General features: G+C 42.9%; 1 protein-coding gene across 12 annotated transcripts in view; it reads left to right on the top strand.

The window, feature by feature from the left end:
* The window catches only part of PPEF2 (protein phosphatase with EF-hand domain 2), a 48,193-nt gene that overhangs the window by 5,898 nt on the left and 16,280 nt on the right, over window positions 1–26,015 (top strand). Inside the window, exons 1-16 of one of the 12 annotated variants that reach the window (XM_036022284.1) lie at window positions 44–65; window positions 4,353–4,480; window positions 4,622–4,679; window positions 5,758–5,933; window positions 7,303–7,417; window positions 8,406–8,452; window positions 9,260–9,426; window positions 9,892–9,928; window positions 10,021–10,170; window positions 12,362–12,748; window positions 14,905–15,090; window positions 16,760–16,902; window positions 18,045–18,151; window positions 19,846–20,009; window positions 20,750–20,837; window positions 22,827–23,513. In XM_036022284.1, the coding sequence (XP_035878177.1) occupies window positions 4,397–4,480; window positions 4,622–4,679; window positions 5,758–5,933; window positions 7,303–7,417; window positions 8,406–8,452; window positions 9,260–9,426; window positions 9,892–9,928; window positions 10,021–10,170; window positions 12,362–12,748; window positions 14,905–15,090; window positions 16,760–16,902; window positions 18,045–18,151; window positions 19,846–20,009; window positions 20,750–20,837; window positions 22,827–23,080 (2,163 nt within the window). In that variant the 5' untranslated portion in view covers window positions 44–65; window positions 4,353–4,396 and the 3' untranslated portion in view covers window positions 23,081–23,513. The other 11 variants (XM_028507472.2, XM_036022308.1, XM_036022315.1 and 8 more) reach the window with 11 other exon arrangements.

The following is a 26,015-nucleotide window of genomic DNA, read 5'->3' as shown; positions in this document are numbered from 1 at the left end:
GAGAGAGAGACATCAATTGGTTGTCTTCTGTACACACCCAACCAAGGATTGAACCCACAGCCTAGGTATGGACCCTGATGGGGGATTGACCTGCAACATTTTGGTGTACAGGATGATGCTCCAACCAACTGAGCCACCCAGCCAGGGCATTCTCCTTACACAACTCTTGAATATCAGCACCTTCTTGTGTCATGGCCAGCAGAAATGTTCAGCTGAGTATTTAGGACTTGGTGAAGTATGTTTGACAGAACTAAAATTTACTTGATGAGTCAGTGCTTAAGCATCAGGTGGAAGAGGCTGAGCCAGCAAAGGAGGCTGAGGAGAGGCAGCCAGAGGTGTGGGAGGAAGCAAAGGAAATGGGGTAGCACCTTGTTTATGGGGTTCGCACATCTATGTAAGCCAGCGGCTTCCTTGTTTTCCAGTTTGGCAATATGTCCCAGGTGCGTCTCGCATTTTTGGCCCCAGACTAGGAATAGAGTGTAGTATATTCATTGCTGCCAGGTTGGGTATTCTTTCTACATTATTTTAGTGAACAGGTGCAGAAAATATGTATTATTTATTAAAAAATAATGAAAGAAGTCATTGTGGTCAATTTGTATTTAGGATAACAATATTTTTACTTAACAACCTTGATATTGTATTTATATCTCTTTTCTCTTTATCCCTAATGACATCACTATAGAATTATTTAATCTATTCCATAATATATACATAATAGTTTCAGAATAATAATAACACCACCACTTTATAAGCAATATGATCACCGAAAACTCTAAGATTTCTTTGTAGTGCTTTTGTGCTTTGGCTCTATTTACTAGAGGTGTACAAACTACTGAACTTTCAAGCCATTTGAAATTACTGCTTTCTGTGTAGTGACGCCACCAACTTATACATGGTTATATTCACTTGTTTAACTTATGCTTTTGATTTTTAGAGATTGATATTTTTCACATTGATTTAGGGTTGTTTTACAATTTTGTAAAACATTTATACAATTTCTGTTCCAGTTATCTATTGCTGCATAACAAACTATCCCAAAACTTAGTGGTTTAAGACAAGCATTTTATTCTGCTCATGATTTTGTGGGTCAGAAACTTGCAAAGAACCGAGCCAGATGGTCTGTTTCTGACTCTCAGGGCAGCTTGGGCTGGAGGCGCTACTTCTAAGACAGCTGTTCATGCAGTGTCTGATGCCTTGGTGCCCTTTGGCTTCTCTCTCCTCAGTGGTTGTCTTGTTCTTAATGTGTGGTCTTAACAACAAGGTATATTTGTAACTTGCACCCCAGAATTTAGTCTATACCAGCCCAGGGCAAGAGCAGCTCAAGTGTATTGTATTGAGCTGTGGGGAGAGGATCTGAAACCACCCTGTACCTCACAGTGCCCATCTCAGTCAAAGTTAACGCAGGCTCCAGAGAGAGAACTGGAAGGGAGAATAAAGAGGGAGAAAGAGGCATTGCCTGCTCCCCCTGCCCTAAGCAGCCAAAGCAGGTCACAGGATATAAGTATGAGGTCTGTCCGGAGACAAGTGCAGCCATTGTTAGTATAATGAGACCAGGTAACATAACATCAATGTAACCTGGCAGCCCAGGAGAGTGGACTGTAATGTGCAAGTGTGAACAATGCAACTGTCAGTGGGGGCAGTAGATGCTGTTGAGTGAGTATGTGTACTGTGTGGCCATCACATTCAACATGACTGAGCAAGTAGAGCAACAAATCTGCATCAAATTTTGTGGTAAGCTTGAACTTTCCTCTGTGGAAAATACTTGGATGATTGAGAAGGCTTTCGGGGATGATGCAATGAGTGCAGCACAAATAAAAGTGTGGCATAAATGCTTCAAAGATGGTCAAGAATCAGTTGAAAGTGATCCACATTCTGGGAGGCCTGCAACAAGCAGAACACCTGAGAATGCTGAATGTGTACAAGGCTGCAATCAACAAAGATCGGCGACTGATGGTGCGAGAACTAGAAGCTGATCTGGGGATTCCAAAAACTACTGCATCTGAGATTTTGAGGCAGGATTTTGGCCTGAACCATGTTGTAGCAAAATTCATTCTGGGGCTTCTGCTACCAGAGTAGAAGGGACATGGTGCCATAGTTGCTAATGACTTGATTCAAACCACTACCAATGAACCAGATTTCCTCAAGAAGGTCATATCCAGAGATGAATCGTGGGTCTAAGCTCTGATCTGGAAATGAAGGCTCCGTCGTCCCAAGGGAAGTCTCCTGGTTCTCCATGCCTGAAGAAGGCGCAGCAAAGTTGCAGCAAGATCAAGACCATGTTGACTGTGTTTTATGATTGGGGAGGTGTTGTCCATCATGAGTACACCCCTCTCGGCAAACAGTTAATAAGGAGTACTACCTCAAATGTTCTTCATCAATTGAGAGATGCAATACAATGAAAATGGCCACAGCTATGGGCTACTGGTGATTGGTGGCTTCATCCTGATAATGTGCCTGCTCATGCATCACATCTCATGCAGAGTTTTCTGGCAAAACATTGAATCACCCAGGTAACTTAGCTCTCCTACAGCCCAGATTTAGTGCCCTATGACTTCTGGCTTTTCCCAAAACTGAAATCGCCTCTGAAAGGGAAGAGATTTCAGACCATCAATGAGATTCAGGAATATATGAAGGGGCAGCTGGTGGCGATTCCAACAAAGGATTTTACAGACTGTTTGAACAGTGGAAGAGACACTGGGAGAACTGTGTGAGGTCCCAAGATGCCTACTTTGAAGGGGACTGAGGCATCATTGTCCTATGTATAGTGTTTCTTGTATCTTCTATCTTCTTCAATAAATATCTCTATTTTTCAGAGTGTGTGGCTGGATACTTTCTGGACAGGCCTTGTGTGTCTAGTTGGCAGCACTTGCCTTGAAGTGTTTGAGGCAAGGTGATCGCAAACCCCATTTCAGGGAACCTTTGTGTCCATGATATTCCTGTGTCGTTTACCCGCTAGTGCAAATAAGAATCACGTGTGGAGCGTATTCAACATGCAAATTTCTGGGTTCCCTGTGGAGATTCTGATGCTGTTCATCTAGGGCAAAGTCCAGACTCTGTGCGTTTCTGTGTGTTTCAACGTCAGATACCTGTGTGTTTCCCACGAGTTCCCAAAGGGCCTGTCGCACTTACCCTGGGCACTTTTTCACTCTTCTGAACATGGATTTATAGAATTCAATTGGTATTGTTTCAGCCTCATCACTTATTATTTAGTGAGTGCCTTTGAGAAATATGTGCAGTATGGCATTTTTTTCTCTCTCAGGAAATCAAATTCAGCTTTGCTTAATTTCCTCCCAGGTTCTTTTTTTTCCACTATACCATCATCTTTCTTAGGGAAATCAGCGAGAGTTGTATGAGCTCTCTAGCGCAAGCTGAATGTATTAAATCAGCCTGTCTACTGTTCTTGAGGATGCCCCGAGTGAACCTGCAGGCCTTCCTCTGTTAGCCAGCTTTACCTGCGAATGCTTCATCCATCCCTGGTGGCACATCCAGGCCCGGAGCCGAAGCAGAGTCTAGTCATTGATGTGCACAGCTGTCCTCCTCCCTGCACCACAGGCCCGAAGGCCCATGTGGAGAGTTAAACGTACTCATGCCACCCTGTGGTAACAGTCACCTAGCACAGCTCCTGGCAAAGGGAGAAGCCCGAAGGCTGCCTGGGCATCTGGCAGTCGGCACAGTCATGGAAGTATCGCGAGGGGGCACTTCGAGCCCACAGGGCAGTCAGATATGGGGATGGCCAGTGCAGAGCCTGGCAAGCGCTCATCAGCACCTGCCAATACAGTGTGTAGTCAGTTGTGTGTTTTTTGTTGTTTGTTTTCCCTGGCCATCATGCAGTTCATCACCTTTTCCAGATGAGGACACTGAGGCCCATGAAGGTGACTCACCTGAGGCCACATAGCTGGTCATGGTAGTTTCAGGCCCAGAACCCAGACCTCCTGACAGCCAGTCTGTTGTCACAAATCAAAATGTCCCCCACCCCCAGCCACAGCATTATGCCATCCTTCAAGGATGCTGTGTCCTCGTAGTCCCCCACCCTGTGGTTTTCTTATCCTTCTCAGAATCCTGACAGGGCAGCCTTTTAATCTTTATGCATATAAATGTTTTCACTAAAAAGTGGGAACCCCCATGACCCTAGGGATAAATATAACCAAGGGGTAAAAATGGAGGTGGTATGGGTGGCATGAATGGGGCAAGAGCACCCCGGCCAGTGGGAAGGCAAGTCCTTCCTACCAGCAGCAACGAGTAGTGCTTCCCCTACCATTGTGTCCCCACATTACAGCATGGAGGCACCCCTCACCTCCCCCCAGGCCCAGGGAACCCCAGCTCACAGGCTTGCTTCTCCATCCGTGTCACAGCCTTCAAGGCAGCGGCCCTGATCCAGAGGTGGTACCGGCGCTACATGGCACGCCTGGAGATGAGGCGGCAGTGCACCTGGAGCATCTTCCAGTCCATAGAGTATGCTGGGCAGCAGGACCAGGTCAAGGTGCGCTAGGATGCGGGAGGGAGCCGCCTCCAGCTCTGCTTCATAGCCCCTGGGCAACAAGGAGGTGCAACTGGTCTGGACCACTCCTGGGTTCTCTCCTCACTCACCTCTAAAGCCTGGTCTCCTTGGGTTCTTCTGCAGCTCCATGATTTCTTCAGTTACCTGGTGGATCACTTCACCCCCAGCAGTCACAATGAGAGTGAGTATGAGATTTCACGTGGCACGTCCTGTTTCAGGGTCAGAGATCTGGGGTGAGGTGGATGATGCACAGGGAGTAAAAAAAACATGCATCTGGTGACAGCCGGGAGGACAAGGAGCAAGGATGACAATAAATAAACGGCAGAGTGGACTTGTAACATAGGTTCTTCCAGAAGCACACCTGGAGACAAGAATTTGAGTGTAAGGAGTTTATTTGTTAAATACAGGAAACGGCAGGGGTGGGAGGCAGAGGGCATGGGAAGGAATTCAGGGAAGGGAAGGCAGCCAAGAAAGGGCGGCCTACTAAGTTAGCAACTCAGTGTGCATGGGAAATAGTGCAAAACACGCTCCTCGGAATGATCCCACCTGAAGGCTGAGAGGACCACAGCCTGTATGGCAGCTCCTGAAAGCCCTTGGTTGGAGCTGCTGAGAGGGTCAGGCAGGAAGGGGTGTTAGTTCCAAAGCATTTTGGGCCTGCCAAGCAGGGCTCTCTGTGGATCCAGGAAAAATCCCTGAAGCTAGAGATGCAGGGCCAGGCAGTTAGAAATTGCCTGAAAGATCCGAAGCATCTGCCCCCTTCACTAAGTGCCCCATAAATGCCTGTGAGCCTTTCTCCCACTGGGGCTTTTCCCTTTCTTCTTAACAAAACTAGGCCCCTAAATTTCCATCCTTTCTAAGTCTAACAAGTCTCAATCTTTTAAAACAAAGGTACAATGGAGATGACATAAGGATAGAACCTTTGCCTCCTGCCCATCTATCCTAACTTGTGGTCAGTTTCCCCTTTTCTTTCTCTGGTCCTTTCCTGGAGCTGATGCCAGGCTGGTCTTGACACTGTCGTTTTATTCAACATCCTTTTGTAGTAAGGTTGACGAGATTCTGTAGGAACTTAACTCTTGTTTATGTCAATTAGCCTATGGTAAAAAACTGTTTTTGTTATATGTTGTTTTACTTAAAGTCACTGACTGGTTGACAATGTTAAGTGAGGACTTATTGTATGGTCTGAGGAAAGACTACTCTGTGTTACCTGTGGACTCACGGCACATCTGATCGTAAGCTGGCCGCCCTTTCTGTCCGACTAGGGGACTTCCTGAACCGCATGTTTACTGAGGACAGCATCCCCCAGGATTCTGAGATGGAGAACTGCAGTGACTATGAGTCCATAGAGGTTCCAGACGATTACACAGGGCCTCGCCTCTCCTTCCCACTCCTTCCCGATCACGCAACTGCCTTGGTGGAAGCCTTCAGACTGAAACAGGTAAGCTCACCTGGGAACCTGAGTCACGCCCCACCCCATGTCATGAGCAGATGGAGAGCAGACCAGCGCAGAAGGAATGGCCCCGGCTTTAGGGTGTTTGTGTCATGGGCCCACTAGGGAAATTCTCCTCCCCCTCTGCTTAGCCAGACCCTGTGATCACTCACCAGTTCCTGTGCACCAAACTCCTAATCACATGATCTCCCTTTGTTCATTCATCCCACAGATAATTACTGAGCTCCGCCATCTGCTGGCACTGGGGATACAGCAGTGAGCAAGACAGGCACAGAGCCCTGCCTTCATGGGGCTGGCATTCTAGGGGGGAGACAGACAGATAATAAATAATGATAAATAAGTAAATTTTGTTCTCAGTCTCTCCATTCAGAACAATCCCCTGCAAGTAGCCAGACCCTTGTTAGAACGGTTTATTTATTAATACTTGACCAGACCCCAAGTAAATTATGTATATTATAGAAAGTGGTAAGAGCTATGCAAACGAATAAACTAAGTTCTAAGTGGGAGAGATGGCAATTTTATAGAGTGGTCTGGGAAGGCATCAGGAAAAGGTAATTTCTGAGCAAAGGCCGAAGGCGGTGAGGGAGTGTGCCCTGTGGACCTCTGGGGAGAAGCATTCCAGGCACAGGGAGCAAGTGGGGAGGCCCTGAGGCAGGACCTGCCTGGATTGCTCGGGGTCCTTGGGAAGGCCACTGTGGCTGGAGAGGAGGGAGCCAGGAAAAGAGTATTAGAAGATGGAGGCCAAGAGGAAAGAGGGCAAACTTTTACTCTTCTGAAAGAGATGGGGAGGCACTGACACAGGAATGCTACTATCTGGCTTGCTTTTTAAAGTAATCATTCTGTAATATACCTTAACAGAGTATAGGGAGCAAGGGCTGAAGCAGGGAGAATAGCCAAGAGGCTACTGCAATAGTCCAGGAGAAAGATGATAGTGGCTTCAGACGCTGATGGTAGAGGCAGAAGGGGAGGGAAATGGTCAGATTCTGGCTCCTGGCCAGATTCCAATCTGTCCCTTCTTTCATATGAATTAATTCACTGCAGGAGGAGTTAGGGCAGTTTTCCCAGTAATGCCAGGGTCACGCAGTACAAGCAGCACACATATGCTTACTCATGCTTTGCTGAGATAACATAGAGCCTTGCACAGAGCAGAGTGGGGAAAGTGGTTCGGTATTTGGGTGACAGTGGAAAACAGAAACACGGGTTGAGGATGGGTGAAAAAGAAAAGATCTGTGCATAGGGTCCTGGGGGCAGTTTACTAGGGTCACTTTTGGGGCTGTGGGTGATTGGGAAGGCCCACCTTCCTTCAGGAATATCAGTGCTGTTTTCTTTCCTCCCTCCCTCCTCTTCCTCCTAGTAGCAGCTACATGCTCGCTATGTCTTGAATCTTTTGCACGAAACCAGAAAACATCTGGTACAACTGCCAAACATCAACCGGGTCTCAACCTGTTACAGTGAGGAGATCACAGTGTGTGGTAAGAGCCGGTCTGAAATGGCTTTATGTGCCAGGCCCAAACAAGAAGCCTCTGCCTGGACGGAGAAGAGGGAAAGGCAGGGCCACGCGGGCGGGCCAAATTCACTCCTTCATACTGATAGCAATCGCAAAGTCACTCCACGGTTACTTAAAGGAAAGGCGGCACAGCGAAGGACCGTGGGGCCGCAGGGCCCAGCTTCAGCTTTATTTTCCCAAGCACTTTATATTCGACCCCAAACTCATGCTCTCCATTCAGAGCAAAATCCCTGCAAATAGCCAGACCCTCCCTTGTTAGAACAGTTCATTATTATTTGACCAGGCCCAGTGGCCTAGTGAATTATTCCTGCCATCCACACATATTCTCCCAGACAGAAATCCTGTTAATGATAGTTTTCTCCACCTCCTTATGCTTTCAGTGATGCTTTCACACCCATTATAGATTGACACCACCACTTTAACTTAGGGGAGGCAGACTGTGGTACATCAGGTACGTCATAAGCTGGTACTTCTGAGCCACAAAGAACCTACAGATAGGTCCTGAAATGGTCTTAACTTTTTAAAATTAGTTTCCAATATTTGAAAATTAGAGGATTTCATGTTAAAGTTCAGATTTCCAAATTCTCTTGAAAAATCTTATAAAGCTGGCCCATAAGCAAGTTGTAGCTTCCTGTATTAGATGGGGCAAAATCTCTCCCACTCTCATCTGGGTTTGCAATTCTGTCTCACCTTTGCTTCAGTAAGAATACAGGCTCTTTACTATTTACAACAATCATACAGGAAAAGGTATTGTGCTTTCTGCTTTCAATATTAACTATCCCTGCAACAAGGGAAATGAATATTTATCTTTATCTTATGGATGAAAAAATGAATAACCCTAAGTTTCTTAATCTTATCTATTTTTTTCTGGGCATTTTCTTTTTTTTGTAGTAAAAAATAAGAAAGGATGGTAAGAATCAAGCAAAACTGATATTCTTTTTTACTTGTGTTAGGAGATTTACATGGCCAGTTGGACGACTTAATATTTATATTTTATAAGGTATGAATATTCAACTTAATTCCTGTCTTGCTCTGAGGTTTAGTTTAGAAGTTTGAATGCACTGTCTATTAAGCAAATTATTAAGTATTACTTTGATTTATAAATATTAAATATATGCAGTGTATTTATACATATATAAAATATTAGACCACACAGTAACAAATATATAATATAAAAGCCAGCATTGCATTGCACTCTACTACATATTTGTACACTGTTTAAAAAAGTTTTAAGTACAAACTCTGAGGTTAATAAAAAGAAGGAATCATCATTCAGCAACTGATTTTCTTTTGTAAATAAAGAAAATTTTTTAATATCAAAGCAATCAAAAGCTATTTTCATAGTCACTTTGAGTTATAAAATGTAGAGCATGTAACAATGTATTAATGTAATAAAACTATCTATATATACTACATTTCCCAAAGCATTTTGCCATGTATTGTCTTGTTTAGTCCTGAGGAATCTATGGCATTTGTTATTGTTAATTAAAGATAGTGCAACCAGAACTTAAAACTGGCCTTTGGATCACAAGTCCAGTGCCCCGTGCACACACCACATGACAACACTCTGGTTTTATATGAATTATTTATTCTGGCGAGCACGTCATAACCTCAGCCTGGCTGGAAAGGAAATATAAAACGAACAGAAATTATTTACATCTTTTACTGACCTTTCACATTTGGAGGAAAGCCAGAAGACTCAGAACTGGTGTTAGATCTAATGTAAGTCAGATACACTGCAGCTTAACCTGACTTCCTACTCCCATCTTTCTCTGCCCCTTCTTGGACTTGTCTGCTTGTTGGGAAGAATGGCCTCCCATCACCAGAGCGAGCCTACGTGTTCAACGGCGACTTCGTGGATCGAGGCCAGGAGTCAGTAGAGATCCTGATGGTTCTTTTTGCCTTCATGTTGGTTTACCCCAAAGGATTCCATCTGAACCGAGGAAACCACGAGGACTACCTGGTGAATCTACGGTACAGACCAGAGCGTGCTTGGGTGTTTGATGTTTACTTGTTGCGACTGTAAAAAGTTACTCTGTCAGAGCTTATTTGTTAGATGCCTTTTAAAAGTAGTTTTTCAATTTTATAAAGTAAAATATATGACATATGAAATTTTTAAAGATTTTTTTAAAAATTTACACATTATCCTACTATTCTAATAAAACTGTTCATGTTTTTCACATCTACATACTCTTTATCATATAAACAATAAAGGTTAACTATAGAAAAAGTAAGAAATATGGATAAGCAAAAGGAAGAAAATTAAATACATGATAATTTGTCTACCCAGAGAAAATGTTACAGTTGTAAATATGTTGGCAATTAGTCTCTTTTCTATATAGTTAAGTACAAGTATATAGAATGCATATTTTTTAAAAATGCAGTTGTGCCATAACTATTGTCACTAAATTCAATCTCTATTTTTCCTTCTAAACCTAGATACGGCTTCACCAAGGAAGTAATGCACAAATACAAGGTGCGCTGCCTCTAAAAGCGAAAGTTTCTCTGACCTCAGAAAAGTGGAGTGAATTATTTGAAACTTAGTATCTTGTTCATATTATTTTTTAGGTGCATGGCAAGAAAATACTAAAAATGCTGCAAGATGTTTTCTGTTGGCTCCCCCTGGCCACTCTGGTTGATGAGAAAGTCCTGATTCTTCACGGTGGGGTGTCCGACGTGACTGACCTGGAGCTCCTGTCTAAGCTAGACAGGCACAAGGTACTGGGCGGATGATGACATCATGCAAGTTTTACCAAAATGCCCAGTTTCACTGTCAACATAAATGTCACCTTCTGGTATCACAGCCCTTATGTCTATTTGCAGAAGGTCCCTGTTCTTTGACTCTGCACTGGCACAGAGAGCCTGTTGGGAGCCAGACCTCTGTGAACTCTTGGGCAGAGGGGGAAGAGGGGAGGCCTGCAACATTTTCAATAGCTCCCTCCAAAGCTCCTCATAAAATCCCCTTTCAACATCTCCACAATCTCAACCCTTTCACATGCTTGACAGACAGGAGGGCCCCAGGTGGTACGGAACCAGCATTTTGTATTTCCTTTGCCTATTCTGCAGGTTGTGTGGTTCTTCAATTTTTTTTTTTTTCAATTCAGACATTTCTAGTCAGCTGCATTGAGGAAGACAGTGAGTCACAATAGAGCAGATTATCTCATGGGAAGAATCACATTTCATTATGCAAACAGGAGAAGCGGGGACTTTGGGCAACAATACTAGAGGACAGTGTATTTTCTGTAGTTTAGCAAAAAGCCAACTTCCCAACAGCTGGTTGGCAAAGCTCTGGGGCGGGGGGATGTAGTGACCTGTGTAGAGTCCGGGACCAGGTGGGAGGGAAACACAGAGAAAACTGGGCTCTGGGGTCAGTTATCTGCACTCAGTCCTGGCATCTCTGTGCCTCAGCCTTCTTCTCTCTACTATGAATAAGGATGCTATCTCATAGGGTGTGAAGGTGAACCAATTAGTATATGTAAAACTGTAAATAAGGATGCTATTTAATAGCGGTGGCCTCAGGGTTCATCAATTAATTCATGTGAAGTGCCCCAAACAGCCCCTATTTGGAAAGGGCTCTCTGTATATTAACAGTGACATTCTCCCTAAGAATCAAAGATAGGGATGTCTCTTTGAGCAGATAATAGCACACTTAAAATGGAGTTACCTAAGCGTCGAAGGGCTGGGACTGACGGTCTGGCCCTCCATGTGAATCGGCAACGAGAAGAACAAGAGGTAGTTATGAGTCTGTTCGAGTTGTGTGGCCTTTCACTCTCTGGGCCCAGGGCTGGAACTGCCCAGGAAACAATTAGCGCTTGTCCAATGTTAGAGAAAAGCCTCTGTTCTACTCTCTTTGATCTGCATTCCTCTTCAAACATCATTCAGGGTCTGCTGGCCCTCTCTGAGTGTCCTTTGTTCTTGCCCTAAGCCAGTCCACACTGGGACATGGCTTTCTGGTATCACAGCCCTTGGGTCTATTTGCAGAAGGTTCCTGTTCTTTGACGAAGCGCTTGCACAGAGATTCCGAGGTGAACCAGACCTTTGTCATTGATATCCTCATGGAAGTCCTGTCCCTCAGTTTTCACTGTGGCACTCAGGCCTGCCAGGAATGGCTGCTCGATGCCACAGCTCTGCTCTGTGGCCTGACCCCTCTCTTTGCTGTGATCAGAATTCTTTCCGCATGTGTCCTCCATGTTCTCAGCCTGGTCACAGCACTGTGATGACTCTGAGTCAGGGGAAGGGACCGTACTCAGTCTTTCTTCCCACTTAGGCTGAAAAGAGGTGATCCCTTCCCCTCCCCTGTCCTTCTTCAACAAGTGCGATTATAGGTAAGACAGGACAACCTGCGAAGGTGATCCCCCAGCGAGCATCAGGTTTTTCCTCTCCCACCAGTTCTCAGCCATAAGCTGCATCTTCTCTGCTTTCAGCATCTGAGAAACAGCAGAAAAGTCGACAAGCGCTCACCTTCCTGACAGAGGGGTGCCCTTTCTCTTCCTAGTCTTAAAGTCATGAGGCTCCCAGAGAGAAATCACCACACAGGTTAGCACTTATCGAATTATCTGTGGTGAAGGACCAGGTTTTATAAAGTTCCTACTTGTCAAAGAGTAACACTTTTGTAAAATACAACATACATAATTCATATACAGATGAATTACCAGAAAAATGAAATTCAAACAAGTATGAATCCACTCGTCATGTGCTTGGATTTCATAGCCAGATCAAATGGCTGTAAGAATTTTTGAAAACTTGCTGCCAAGTTCTGTGACTGTCTTGTCCGGAGCCAGAACAACCGCTCAGCACCAGCGCTGCTCTGCGGGCCCCAGTGTGAGGGGCGCAGGCATGACGCCAAAGCGCTACTCAAAAAGGGCCTCTGGCTTCACTCACCATCTGTGTGTTTTCTGGGCGTTTGTAGGTTGTTTCCACCTTGAGGTGCAAAACAAGAAAAGAGAACGAGAAGCAGGCGGAGGAGCATGGAAAAGCCAAGCAGACAAGCTCTGCAGGGAGACCTTCCCCGTGGTTTCTCCCCCAGAGCCGCTCTCTCCCCTCTTCGCCCCTTCGCCTCAGCTCCCACCAGACCCACAAAGCTGGACGCTCCTCCAGTGTCCCCTGCAGTGGCCCCCTGGACCCCAGATGGCTCTCCTGGCAGGCGAGGCGCTCCGTGGACCTGGAGCTGGAGAGGTGCCGGCAGCAAGCCGGCTTCCCGGTGATCAAGGAGAAGGAGGAGCCCTGGCTCTGCAGGGCAGAAGCTGACTCTGAAGCAGGGGAGCTGCTGGAGCCCACGCAGGAGGAGTGGCGGCAGGTGGGTGTGGCCAGGTGCTGCTCCATAGAATTTGGCTGCAGTCAGAAGGGACCAAGGATTTAAAAAAAAAAAAAAGATCAAATCTCATCTTTCTGTGTAAATTCAAGATATTTTTTGCCCTTCTTTCTCTATGCCTAGAATTATAACATCCTCAAAAGATGTTAGTATTTGCCTAATGACTCATATATTTTAGAATTTTAGGAACAATGGGAAGATGGTGCAGGTAGGCTCTGTTGCCCAAGGAAGCTTGGTTTAGTGACCTGGCATCACTGGGGTAAAAGATAAGCCATAATTTCTTGGATGCTATTATATGGGTTTTTTGTTCATTTGTTTTTTAACGTGTCAGAGAGGTGGCTACTGTAGCTCAAAGGCGAAAGTGCTGTGTCAGTAGCTTCTGTCCTGTGTTTCCGGCAATCAAAGGCTTTTCTAAAATCTCCAGAACTGTGTCACATGGCTACTCCTAGCTGCAGGAAGACTGGAAAATCAAGTACTTAGCTTGACACGTTGCCACCCAGACACCCAGAGTTTTGTTGGCATGGAAAACAAATAGATGCTGAGGAGGTATTCAGATGCCTGCCCAAACAGAGGCACACCTCGTTTTGTTGCACTGTACTTTATTGTGTCCCATGGATGTTGCTTTTTTTTTTTTTTACCAGTTAAAGACAAAACCCTTCATCAGCAAAAAGATTACAACTCACTTCATTTTGGTGGTCTAGAACCAACATGCAATGTCTCTAAGGTGGATCTGCAAGTGACTCTGGCAGCCAAATGAAGGCACATTTCACTAGGGCAAGACTGTGGCTGGAAGACCACTTAAAAAACTGTTACTGTAATCCAGTCCTGGCTGGTGTGCCTCAGTGGATTGAGTGCTAGCCTACAAACGAAAAGGTTGCTGGTTCGATTCCCGGCCAGGGCGCATGTCTGGGTTTCGGGCTGATCCCTAGTTGGAAGTGTGAGAGAGGTAACCTATTGATGTATCTCTCACACATGGATGTTTCACTCCTTCCCTCCCTTCTCTTCTCTCTAAAAATAAACAAATCATATCTTTTTAAAAAATCCTACTATTGTAGTCCAAAGGGGATGAAGATGGTCGTCTTGTGTAGTAGTGTTAAAAGAATTATGTGAACATGCCAGTATTCAACCATTTTAACCTACAAAAATGTCAATTTTTAGTGGTTCATCCAATAACAAAAAGGAAAGAATTCAGAATTATTTAGGGGCTAACATTACCAGAACTTGCTGAGTGATTGGATGGAGGGTGTTGAGAAAGAGGTGGAGTTGCAGCTAACTCCTCAGAGAAAGAGATGGTGAGTTTAAGTTATATTCTCCCTGAGTTATCAAGATGGCCTTCAATATCAGCTCAGAGCTGACTTTTTAAAACGCAAGTCTCTTGTTTTGCAAAACATGACTTAATAATAATGTACTAATATTTACACATCAAATACATTTTCCCCTTTAAAGTACATTTAAGAAAGTATTAGGTGTCATCAACCAAAATGCACCCAATTATTTCGTATGAGTTGGGTAAGATTGGCAGTCAGTGTTTTCCTGAGCAGTAACAACAGGCTAGATAAGAATCTGAATTGCTCAAAAAATTGCTCAGCTCCTCTGCAAATTCCCTTAAAAATTCTGAAATTACTTTAAGAAATAAAATGTCCTATTGCACTTGCCCAGGACCACATCTGGGCCCTGTGAATGCTGCATGAGAGACGCCCTTGTCAGTCCCAGGATGCCTGCCTTCTCTCTGGTGCCAATGTCCAGGACCCTGGAGTGGAGTACTGGTGCTGACTGATGGGGAATACTGGCCAAAACCAAAGCTTCTGTCAGAGCAGCTCCTGTCTTAAACTATGCACTGAGCTTCCAAATAAGATTCATTTTCAAGAAAGTGTATATATGTTGTCAAACAATATGTACATACATGTGCTCATTTTATAAGTAATAAAAAATTTGGGAACCACAGAGGCCCAAAAACTATATGCCAGATATTGATTGCATGAAAATATATTCACTTATTTCTAGTCAAATATGTTTTTCTTCTTCTCCTCCTGCTCCTCCTGCTCTTCCTCTTCTTCTTCTTCTTCCTCCTTTCACAGGAATGACTCTTGATGCATATGGGTCTACTTTTTAGGAAAGACACCGTGTCTTGTTCTCTCTAGGTCGTAGATATACTGTGGAGTGATCCCATGGCTCAGGAGGGCTGCAAGGCCAACACTGTTCGAGGAGGAGGCTGTTATTTTGGGCCAAATGTGACAAAACAGTTGCTGCAGAAATACAATCTGCAATTCCTGATCCGCTCACACGAGTGCAAACCCGAAGGCTATGAATTCTGCCATGGCCGCAAGGTGGGTGGACCCTGTGCAGTATCACAAGAGTGTTCCCCATTGCTCCCCCTGGCCTGGATGGACGAAGGCTTTTCACAGTCAGCTGTGCCTTGTATTTGTTATCCACTTACTCAAAGTGACTAGGTCCTTTACAGTAATTTATCCTTGAACTTACTAGCCTTTTTTATTTTCTAGTTATTGTTTATTCTATTACAGTTGTTCCAATTCCTCCCCCCTTTGCCTACCTATTTTCCCACAGTCAATCCCCACACCACTGTCCATGTCCATGGGTCATTCATACACATTCTTTGACTGATCTCTCCCCACTCTTTCTACCAATATCCCCCTTTCACTCCCCTCTCTGGCAGTTGTGATTCTATTCCATGTTTTCATGTCTCTGACTCTAGTTTACTTGTTAATTTATTTTGTTCATTAAATTCTTCTTACAAGTGAGAGGTATATGGTCTTTGTCTTTCACTGACTGGCTTATTTCACTTAGCATAACACTCTCCAGTTCCAACCACGCTGTTGCAAAAAGTAGGGGCTCCTTCTTTCTTTCTGCTGTGTAGTATTCCATCGTGTAAATGTACCATAGTTTTTTAATCCACTCATCTACTGATGGGCACTTGGGCTGTTTCCAGCACTTGGCTATTGTAAATATAGCACTGCTACAAACATAGGGGTGCATAAGTTCTTTTGAAGTGGTATTTTGGGATTCTTAGGATGTGTTTCCAGCAGTGGAATTGCTAGCCTCTTTAAAACTCACAATTTAGTTGAGGCCACCGCTCATCAATACTCTAAGAGGAGAGTAAGGGAAAGTATGCCCTGATTTTATGGGTGGACATGTGGTCTGGTGTTTTCCCAGCCATATCTCTATTGTTTAGGTGACATTGCTCACTGTCACACATCTCAAAAAACATTCTAGGGTAACAGGATTTTAGCACTGTGCCCCAGGTGAGGATTCTGGATAGTTTGTCCCCTCAGGAGCTTAATTAGTGTCCTGACTAATCTTTGCACATCTCTAAATCCTACAATGCTTGCTGAGCCTAATGCCACTAAAGTGAGCATATTCCCAGGAATACTAACTCTACAGGAAAATAACAGGCTTCTGTGCAAAAAAAAGAAACAAAAAAGCTTGAGATCCAGTAGTGTAAGAAATGTTTGGTTAAATGCTTTTATAAATTTCTTTATTGCAGGACTTCTGAGAACATTTAATTTCCTATATTCATAGTGAATCTCCAAGAAAAGATTCAGTGACTAGCATTTCCCAGTGTATTGACAATGGGAACTTTTCTCACCAAGCATCTCAGGGGGCACGGCGCTGTAAGAACCTGCTTTAAGGCCTCACACCAGCTAATACCTGATCTGCCTGATGGTTGTAATGGCCACCCCCATCTGTTGGGACCTGGTTTGCCTCTGAGTTGAATCAGTGAATTTTTTTAATGACCTCTGCTACTTTCACTTGGGACAAAAATGTGAAGAAAATATGTTGTGGATATTCTCTCAGAAATCAAGTTCTCATTACTTGACTCACAACTCCTGCCCTACTAGCTTTAATAATTAAAAAAAAAGACCCATACCCAAGGTCAAGGAGAAACGGCACCCCTGAAATAGGTTGGGCCCTCTAGGACTGAGGGCAACGAGTTCTTCCGTGAACCCTAATGTCTGTCTCTCTCCTCTCTTGTTTTAGGTGTTAACCATCTTTTCTGCCTCCAACTACTATGAAGTTGGCAGTAACAGAGGGGCCTATGTCAAGCTGGGGCCAGCCCTGAGCCCACACATCGTGCAGTATCAAGCTAACAAGGCGACCCACAGGTTGACCATGAGGCAAAGGTGAGACTTTCCAGTGAATGATTTTCAGAAAAACAGAATTATAGTGTGTAGAGAGTCTCCGAGTGTCAAATGTTCTTATATTTAGATAAAAATCCTAAGTGAAAATTCAGAGTTTAGCTCTGTCAGCAGTAAGGTTGACCTATAACAGACATTTTAGACAGGGGTCTCTTCCTTCTCCATACACTCTGAAATCTCTTCCTGCCCCTCATTAATGGAAGGAGAAAATGTGCTTCCCTGGAAATTTGCTTTTATTAAAATTATTCCCAGTGGGTACATCTTGAGTGAAGTCCATAGACCAGGCCACCAACTCTTTCCAGGGCCACTCTTCTGTTCTCTCTCATCCTTGAAGAGTTTGTGCTACCCCGTGGACCCTGACAAAGGTTCTTTCACTGTCTGGATGTGGCAGATGGGTTTCAGAGTACACACTTGTTACTGATGGCCCTCCCTCCTGGGAAGGCAATATATAATATTACTTAAATGGCTTCTGTTGCAATGATTCTGGATTGTAATCTTTGTTGAAACATACCACACATTAAATGTTATTATAAAGAATTTATGTCTCATAATGAACTTATGAAATACATCATGTTAATAACATTCAGTTTTATAGATGAGGTCATTAAGGAACAGAGGTGAAATCAGCTGGCCCATGGTCACACGGCTAATAAGCAATGAAAGTTGTCTTTGACCCAGGCAGTTGTATTTTAGAACTCACACGCCAACAGCCATGCAACACTGCCTCCCATCAAGATGTCCCCAGAATATAAAGCTACTAACAGATACTGTTTTGGGGGGACCAAAGAAGGGGCAGGTACCATTGTTATCCCTATTTTACAGATGGGCAAACAGAGGTAGAGCACAGTTACATAACTTTTCCATAAGGGTGGCCTTTCTCCAGAATGTCCGCTCTAACCACTATTCTATACTGGGAGGGACAGCATTCTGCAGACTGATCCTGTTTGTGCATAGTCGGGAAACATCGGGGAGCAGTGGGGAGAAATAGGAGGTAGAGCTTTTCCCTCAAAAACTGAGCCCTTGGTGGTTTGAAACATTAAGAGAGAGGTGAAATGTGGTAAAAACCTAGGATTTTTTCTTCTATGGTAATTTTTTTAAATGTTCCTTTTTTTTCTCTTCTGTCCCAGGATTAGCCGAGTAGAGGAGTCAGCTCTAAGAGCTCTGCGAAACAAGTTATTTGCCCATTCCTCAGATCTTCTTGATGAATTTAAGAAGCACGATAAAGATAAAACTGGTACGACTAACCAAGTAAAATATTCATAAGGGAAACTGGCCAAAAAAAATCTTTCTTTGGCAGTAGTTAGCAAATAAATATTTGTTGAGTGAACAGATGGCCAAAAGACCTCTTTGACAACTTCCTCCATTTTATTCAACTTAGTGTCTCAGTTACCTTTTCTAAATTTTAAAATTCCATGCTCTTAGCAGAATGTGAACTTGACTGAATATATGTGGAGACGGTGAAAAGAAATGGAATCGAGGGAAGGGCAATGAGGCCGGAACTAAGCAAAAGCAACAGGTGGCCCTGGCCAGGTGGCTCAGTTGGTTGGCGTGTCATCCCATACACCAAAAAGTTCACAGGTTCAGTTCCTGGACAGGGCAAATAGCTAGGTTGGGGTTCGATCCCATCAGGGAACATACAGGAAGCAACCAGTAGATGTATATCTCACACTGATGTGTGTGTCTCTCTCTCCCCCTTTCTCTAAAATCAATAAAAACATATCCTTGGGTGAGGATTAAAAAAGAAACAAAAACAAAACCACCAGGTAGAACAGGTTACAAGAGTGTATCCAAGAAAAATGTCAATAATTTGGCCTCTTGTTGTTGTTAAGTGTGTATTTTGTTGGCTAAAAAAATCTGTTTAGTTTTTTCATAAAATGCAAGACACATTTTTCATTTTCACCAATAATGTTATTAATTTGAGTGTGTTGGCCATCTCCTATGTGGTAGGATATCATTTGTTCTCAATTAATGTTTCAATATGATTATTACCAACTTAAACTGGACCCATCTCGGTAACATCATCCAGTGAGAAATCTTCAGCATGAAATTTTGCAAACCACTTCTGACACATTTGATCAGTCACAGCACCTTCTCTATACACTGCACAAATCTTTTGCATTTCAGTTGCATTTTTAACATTTCTTGAAATAATGAAACATAATATCCCCAAAATGTTGCTTATTTTCTTCCATCTTCAATATAAATGGCTACACAAAAATTCACCAATTTGGTGTTTTTTTAAAAAATGCATGCTGATAGGGCAGCTGTCACAATGCAGTGTAACAAAATTGTTTTGAATGAAGTTAAAGACAACTAAGCATTACTAGAGCCATCATATTAAAAAAAAAAACTTTTTGGCCAATCCAGTATTTATCTGTTCCATGTTCTATTAATCAAGCTAGAATTTTTGTCTTTTCTCAGCTCAGTAGAATGTGTAATTAACATTGGCTGCATGAACCCATATGATAAGACAGCAATAGCCATCATATAGTCATAGCAGTATCTTTTCCTGTACAAACAACTGATGCTGTCTATGTATAATGATTTATACTGTTATTTGTAACCCTTGTGTGGCTTCCAGTAGTATTGCCATATTTAGCAAATAAAAAGGGGATGACTAATTAGAGTTGAATTATAGACAGATAACAAATAATTTTTAAATGTAAGTATGTCCAATGCAATATTTGGGATGTACTTATACCTCATGGTCTGTCTGAAATTCAGATTTAACTGAACATTCTGTATTTTATCTGGCAACTCTACTTCCCAACTGCAGTTAATCTTCCATGCCCAACAAAAATAGTGACAGTGCCCATTATTTCTATTATCTCCAGATAGCGAGAAGAATGTCAGGATAGAAGGTATTCAGTGTTGGGCAGGAAACTGGACTCATAGGTGACAAGTCAGCAAGTTTGCTCCTTCCTGTAGGTTTAATCCCCTTGGGCGAGTGGGCAGCAGCCGTGGAGTTGGTGCTGCGCCTGGGGCTGCCATGGCGGGTGCTGAGGCCACAGCTGGTGAACAGCTCAGTAGGTAACATGCTGGAGTACAAGTCCTGGCTGGAAGACTTGGCCAAAGAACAACCAAGTTTCAAGGTAATGGTGAGAAAATGATGGACGAGGGCATATCATGGACCACGAAGCCTCTTACGGGGAGCTTTGAATCCGAAACAACCAAATAATGAGAACCCAAAAAGGAAGACGAATGAGAAAAGGGAACAACTATTTGTTGAGTTTCCATGTGTCAGACTTGTCATTAAGGGATTTATGTGGGTTGATTCAGTTTATCCTTAAAATCACCCCAAGAGATAGTATTATCAGCCCCATTGTACCCATGAGGACACTGATCACAGAGGCTGAGTCAGCTGCCTCAGGCCACAGAGTTTCTAAGTTGTAGAACTGAGACTCAAAGCCAGGTCTGACTTCTGTGGCTTCATGCTGCTGTCTCCATTTAAAAAGTATTTATTCAATAAATACTTATTGAATGTGTAATATATGTGAAGCCTTGGGAGAGGTATTTTTTAAAATAGCTTTATTGCAATGTAATTCACATTCTATACAATACTTCCATTTGAAGTGTACAGTTCAATGATTTTAAGTATATTTGCAGATATGTGCAGCCATCACCATGGTCGGTTTTAGAACATTTTTATCATGGGCTACATACACTTTAACCATCAGATTATTTGGTAGGCTGAAGGGGATCAAGGATGAAGAGATGGTAAAACATCTTCAGGTCTTTCAAGAGTGTTTTATTGTCAAGATTGATTGTGTATTGATCATATATTAGGACAAGCTAAAGAAGGTATAGAAGGAAAATGAGTTTTTTCTTGCAGAACATCCAGTCAAGTTTGCTGGAAACACTGTATCGAAACCGATCCAACCTGGAGACCATTTTTAGGATCATAGACAGCGATCACTCAGGTAAAGGCACCCATTGTCCTATCATCACTCCTGACACATAGCAAGTATTCTGCCTCCCACCCTCTGGCCTCCTCCCTCATTATTTAGCTCTCTGCTGAAGCATCGGGGAGCCAAGTCAGGAATGACAATGCTTATAAACGGCAGGAACTAGAAAAGTACTTCAACAATGCCAGCAGTTTATGCAGAAGAGGGTTTCGGCAGAGAAGAGTGAAGACCAACTGAATAAGGACTTCTTTTAGCAAGAATGATTATTAATAGCTGTGATAGCCCTTACAGTTCTAACATACATAGCCACAAAGTGATGGAGAGCACCTGGAACAGAAAGGCCTTTGTGATCTCACTCCCCAAGTAGTTTTAAAAGCCTTGTCACTTTGAAATATTTATACATCCGCAGGAAGTTACCAAACAAATGTACAGGGAGGTCCCTTATGCCATTGCCCTTTTTCTCCAAAGGTCCAAAGGCCCTTTTCAATGTTATTTCTCCTGTATTTTTTTAAAGGCATAATTCACATACCATATAATTTACCCATTTAAAATGTCCAGGTCAGCCACTCCTGGCTGGTGTGGCTCAGTGGACTGAGTGCCAGCCTGAGAACCAGAGAGTCGCCAGCTCAATTCCCAGTCAGGGCACATGCCTGGGTTGTGGGCCAGGTACCCAGTAGGGGGCGCATGAGAGGCAACCACACATTGATGTTTGTCTCCCTCTGTTTTTCCTTCCCTTCCTCTCTCTAAAAGTAAATAAATGAAATCTTTATTTAAAAAAATGTTCAGGTCAGTGGTTTTTTAGTATATTCACAAGTATGTGTGACTATCACCACTATCTAATTTTAGAACATTTTCATCACCTAAAAAGAAACTTGCACCCAATGGCAGTCATGCCCACTCCCTGTTCCTTCTCCACCAGGCCCTGGCCACAAGTAATCTGCTTTCCATTCCAATGGGTTGCCTATTCTGAACATTTTATTATATAAATGGATCCATATGATATATGGCCTTTGGTACCTGGCTTCTTTCTTTCACTTATCATAATGTTTTCAAGGGTCATCCATGTTTTAATATGTGTCAGTTCTTTAGTACTTGTACAGTGGATAATAGTCTATTGTATGGATATACCACATTTTGTTTATCCATTCATTAGTTCAAGACACTTGAATTGTTTCCACTATAGCTATTATGAATGATGCTGCTATGAACATTTTGTGTTCAACTTTTTGTGTGAACATGTTTTCATTTCTCTTAGGATATATTCCTAGGCATAGAGTTGCTGGATCATTGAATAGTCTTGGAACAGCTGTAAAAAAATCAACTGACCATGGGCCAAAGGCTTTTTTAAAAATATAAATCGCTATTTTTTAAGGTTTTTAAAAATATTTTATTTATTTATTTTTAGAGAGGGAAGGGAGGGAGAAAGAGAGAGAGAAACATCAATGTGTGGTTGCTGGGGGCTGTGGCCTGCAACCCAGGCATGTGCCTTGACTGGGAATCGAACCTGCGATGCTTTGGTTTGCAGCCCGCGCTCAATCCACTGAGCTATGCCAGCCAGGGCAGCCAAAGGCTTTTATAAGCAGAATAAATTAATATATATTTGGGATGATTATAATGCAGGGTTTCTCAGCACTGGTGCTATTGACATTTTTGTCTGAATAATTCTTTGTTTTGGGGTGTATCCTATGTATTCTAGGATGCTTAGTAGCATCCTTAGCCTTTACCTACTAGATGCCAGTAACACCCCCCTCACCCCAGTCATGGCAATCAAAAATGTCTCTAGACATTGCCAAATGTCTCTAGAGGGAGGAGAGCAAAACTGCTCCAGTTGAGAACCCCTGTTGATTTAGTAGTTTGTGCTATTTCCCTAGGGTTTAAATTAGATACTAGGCTTTGGTTGTCTTTGTTTAACAGTAGGGAGCAGGTGTTCTTGTAAGAATGTGAGAGGAAATGGCCATTGAAATGTACACTGACTAACTGAAGCAACTTGCCCTCTCCCATAAGGTTTCATCTCACTGGATGAGTTCAGGCAGACTTGGAAACTGTTCAGCTCTCATATGAAGATTGACATCACCGATGGCTGTATCTGCGACCTTGCCCGGAGCATTGACTTCAACAAGGATGGCCGCATTGACATCAATGAGTTCCTGGAGGCCTTCCGCCTTGTGGAGCAGTCCTGCTCAGAGGGCAGTGACTCAGACTGCCCGCAGGCCCCAAACACTAATGACAGTGGTGCCGGCCAGCCAGCAGCACACTGAAGAGTTTGGTTTCTGTTACCCACGTTGTCTCATAAGCGATGCCAAGCGTGTCACTGCAATAGCTCCCTTATTCTCCATAGATTTATGGAGATTTATGCTGAGAATTTGTTGACCAACATGCATCACAATCCCCTGTGTGTTTGTGGGTGCCGTGTGTGTGTGCACCTGTTGTGTATTTTTAAATATATAGGCACAAACCCATCTCAGAATTTTCACAAGGTGGGACCCAGGTATAAGTATTTTTAATTCTGAAGTCTACCCCATTATGAATCACTGATCATTCAACACCCTCATTGTTTCCATTTTATACTTTTTATTTGTTGTTTTTAAAATGCCATACTGATAAAGGAAAGCTATGGGAAATCATTTATGAAACCTGGTGACCCGAACATATGGATTCTCTTTATTATTTACTTTTTCTTACTATTACTATAATATCATATAATTTAATTGTTCTGCTTTTTAAAATAAATCCACATCTAATTAAACATACTTATGTTTTCCATAGTCTTCAGGATTATTAATTTAAAGGATGCATAAGCTTTTTTCAAATGGATGCTCTATAATCTATTCAGCTGTTTGTCAATTGTTCAGCATATGTTTTGTTTCCAGTTTTTCTTTATTATAAATAACATGGTGGTTAATAACTTTGTGCATACAGCTTTTTCTACAAAAATCTTTCTCATTTAATTTTCTACTGTTATTTTTTATTTTTTAAAGACTTTATTTATTTATTTTCCAAAACAGGGGAAGGGAAGGAGAAAGAGAGGGAGAGAAACATTGATGTGTGAGAGAAACAAGAGTTGGCTGCCTCTCACATGCCCCCAACCAAGGATCTGACCCATGATCCAGGCATGTGCCCTGACTGGGACTCAAACTGGTGACATTTTGGTTCACAGGCTGGCACTCGATCCACTGAACCACACCAGCCAAGGCTAATTTTTTATATTATATTATATTATATTATATTATATTATATTATATTATATTAATTATGCTATTACAGTTGTCCCACTTTTTACCCCTTTGCTCCACTCTACCCAGCACCCTCACTCCCTCAGGAAATTCCCACACCGTTGTTCATGCCTATGGATCATGCATAGGTTCTTTGGCTACTACATTTTCTGTACTGAACTTTACATTCCCATGACTATTCTGTAAATATCTCTTTGTAATTCTTAATTGCCTCACCTCTATACTCATTCCCCCACACCTTCCTACCATCTGGCAACCATCAAAACGCTCTCTGTATCCATGAGTCTGTCTCTGTTGTTCTTGTTTGCTTAGTTTGTTCTTTAGATTCAATTGTTGATAGATGTGTACTTATTGCCATTTTATTCTTCATAGTTTTGATCTTCTTTTTCTTAAGTAAGTCCCTTTAACATATCATATAATAATGGTTTGGTGATGATGAACTCCTTTAGTTTTTTCTTGTCTGGGAAGCTCTTTATCTGCCCACCAATTCTAAATGATAGCTTTGCTGGGTAGAGCAGTCTTGGTTGGAGATCCCTGCTTTTCATGACCTCAAATATTTCTTGCCAATCCCTTATAGCCTGCAAAGTTTCTTTAGAGAAATCAGCCGACAGTCTTGTGGGAGCTCCCCTGTAGATAAGTGCTTTTCTCTTGCTGCTTTTAAGATTTTCTCTTTATCTTTAACCTTTGGCATTTCAATTATGATATGTCTTGGAGTGGGCCTCTTTGCATCTATCTTATGTGGGACTCTGTGCTTCCCAGACTTGCATTTCTATTTCCTGCACCAAATTAGGGGAGTTTTCTTCATTATTTGTTCAAACAGATTTCCAATTTTTGTTCTTTCTCTTTTCCTTCGGGCACCTCTATGATGTGAATGTTGGAACACTTGAAGTTGTCCCAGAGGCTGCTTATACTGTCCTCATTTGGGGGGTTCTTATTTCTTCTTGTTGTTCTGATTGGTTGTTATTTTTTGGTTCTTTATGTTCCAAATCATTGATTTGATTCTCAGCTCCATCCACTCTATTGTTGTTTCCCTATAAGTTGTTCTTTGTTTCAATTAGTGTATCCTTCATTTCTGATTGGATCTTTTTTATGCTGGTGAGGTTCTCACTAAGTTCCTTGAGTATCCTTATAACCAATGTTTGGAAGTCTGCATCTAATAGATTGCTTATCTCCATTTTGTTTAGTTATTTTTCTGGAATTTTCATCTTTTTTTTTTTTCATTTGAGCCACGTTTCCTTGTCTCCTCATTTTGGCAGCCTCTCTGTGTTTGTTTCTGTGTGTTAAGTACAGCTGCTATGTCTCCCTGTCTTGGTCATGTGGCCTAATGTAGTAGGTGTCCTGTAGGGTCCAGTGGCACAGCCTCCCCTATCACTCAAGCTAAGTACTTGAGGTGTGCTCTTCATGTGGGCTGAGTACACCCTCTTTTTGTAGTTGAGCCTTGGTTGCTGTTGGCAGGTCACTGGCTGTGACCACTGACCACCAACCTCTGCCCTCTCTGGAAGATCAGTGGCACAGGGGCAGGTTGGTGGTGTTGTGATGTGGCCTCTAGCTGTCTACTGGGTACACTGGCCCTGGAATTTCCTGGGTTGTTCAGGCCAAGGTCAGCAGCCCCCACCTGTGTTTTGCCCAGGGCCATCCTGCCTGAAGTATAAAGCAGTCTGAGATGGCTGCTACTTAAGCTGTGCTTGGAGATTCCCAAGTAAAGCCAAGCTGAGAATCTAATGTGGCTGTTACTATTTCCATGCCTGGGGCCACTTAGCAAGAGGTACAGGGTGGAGGACTGAGGACTCACTGAGGCTGGCTGTTGCTTGTTTGAAAGGATTTAGGAAGTTGTGAAACAGCAGCCAAGACCAGCCATTCATATGGAAAAACCACTGTTAACAGCTGTAAATTGGGTGGGATGGAGGATGGAACAAACAGTGTTAGCCAGGTTGTTGTAGTCTCAGATATGGCATCCATC

Source organism: Phyllostomus discolor, chromosome 1 (genome assembly GCF_004126475.2).
Source record: "Phyllostomus discolor isolate MPI-MPIP mPhyDis1 chromosome 1, mPhyDis1.pri.v3, whole genome shotgun sequence".
NCBI lineage: Eukaryota > Metazoa > Chordata > Mammalia > Chiroptera > Phyllostomidae > Phyllostomus > Phyllostomus discolor.
Note: the sequence above shows the minus strand (reverse complement) of the source record. Positions and strands in the feature narration are given on the sequence as shown.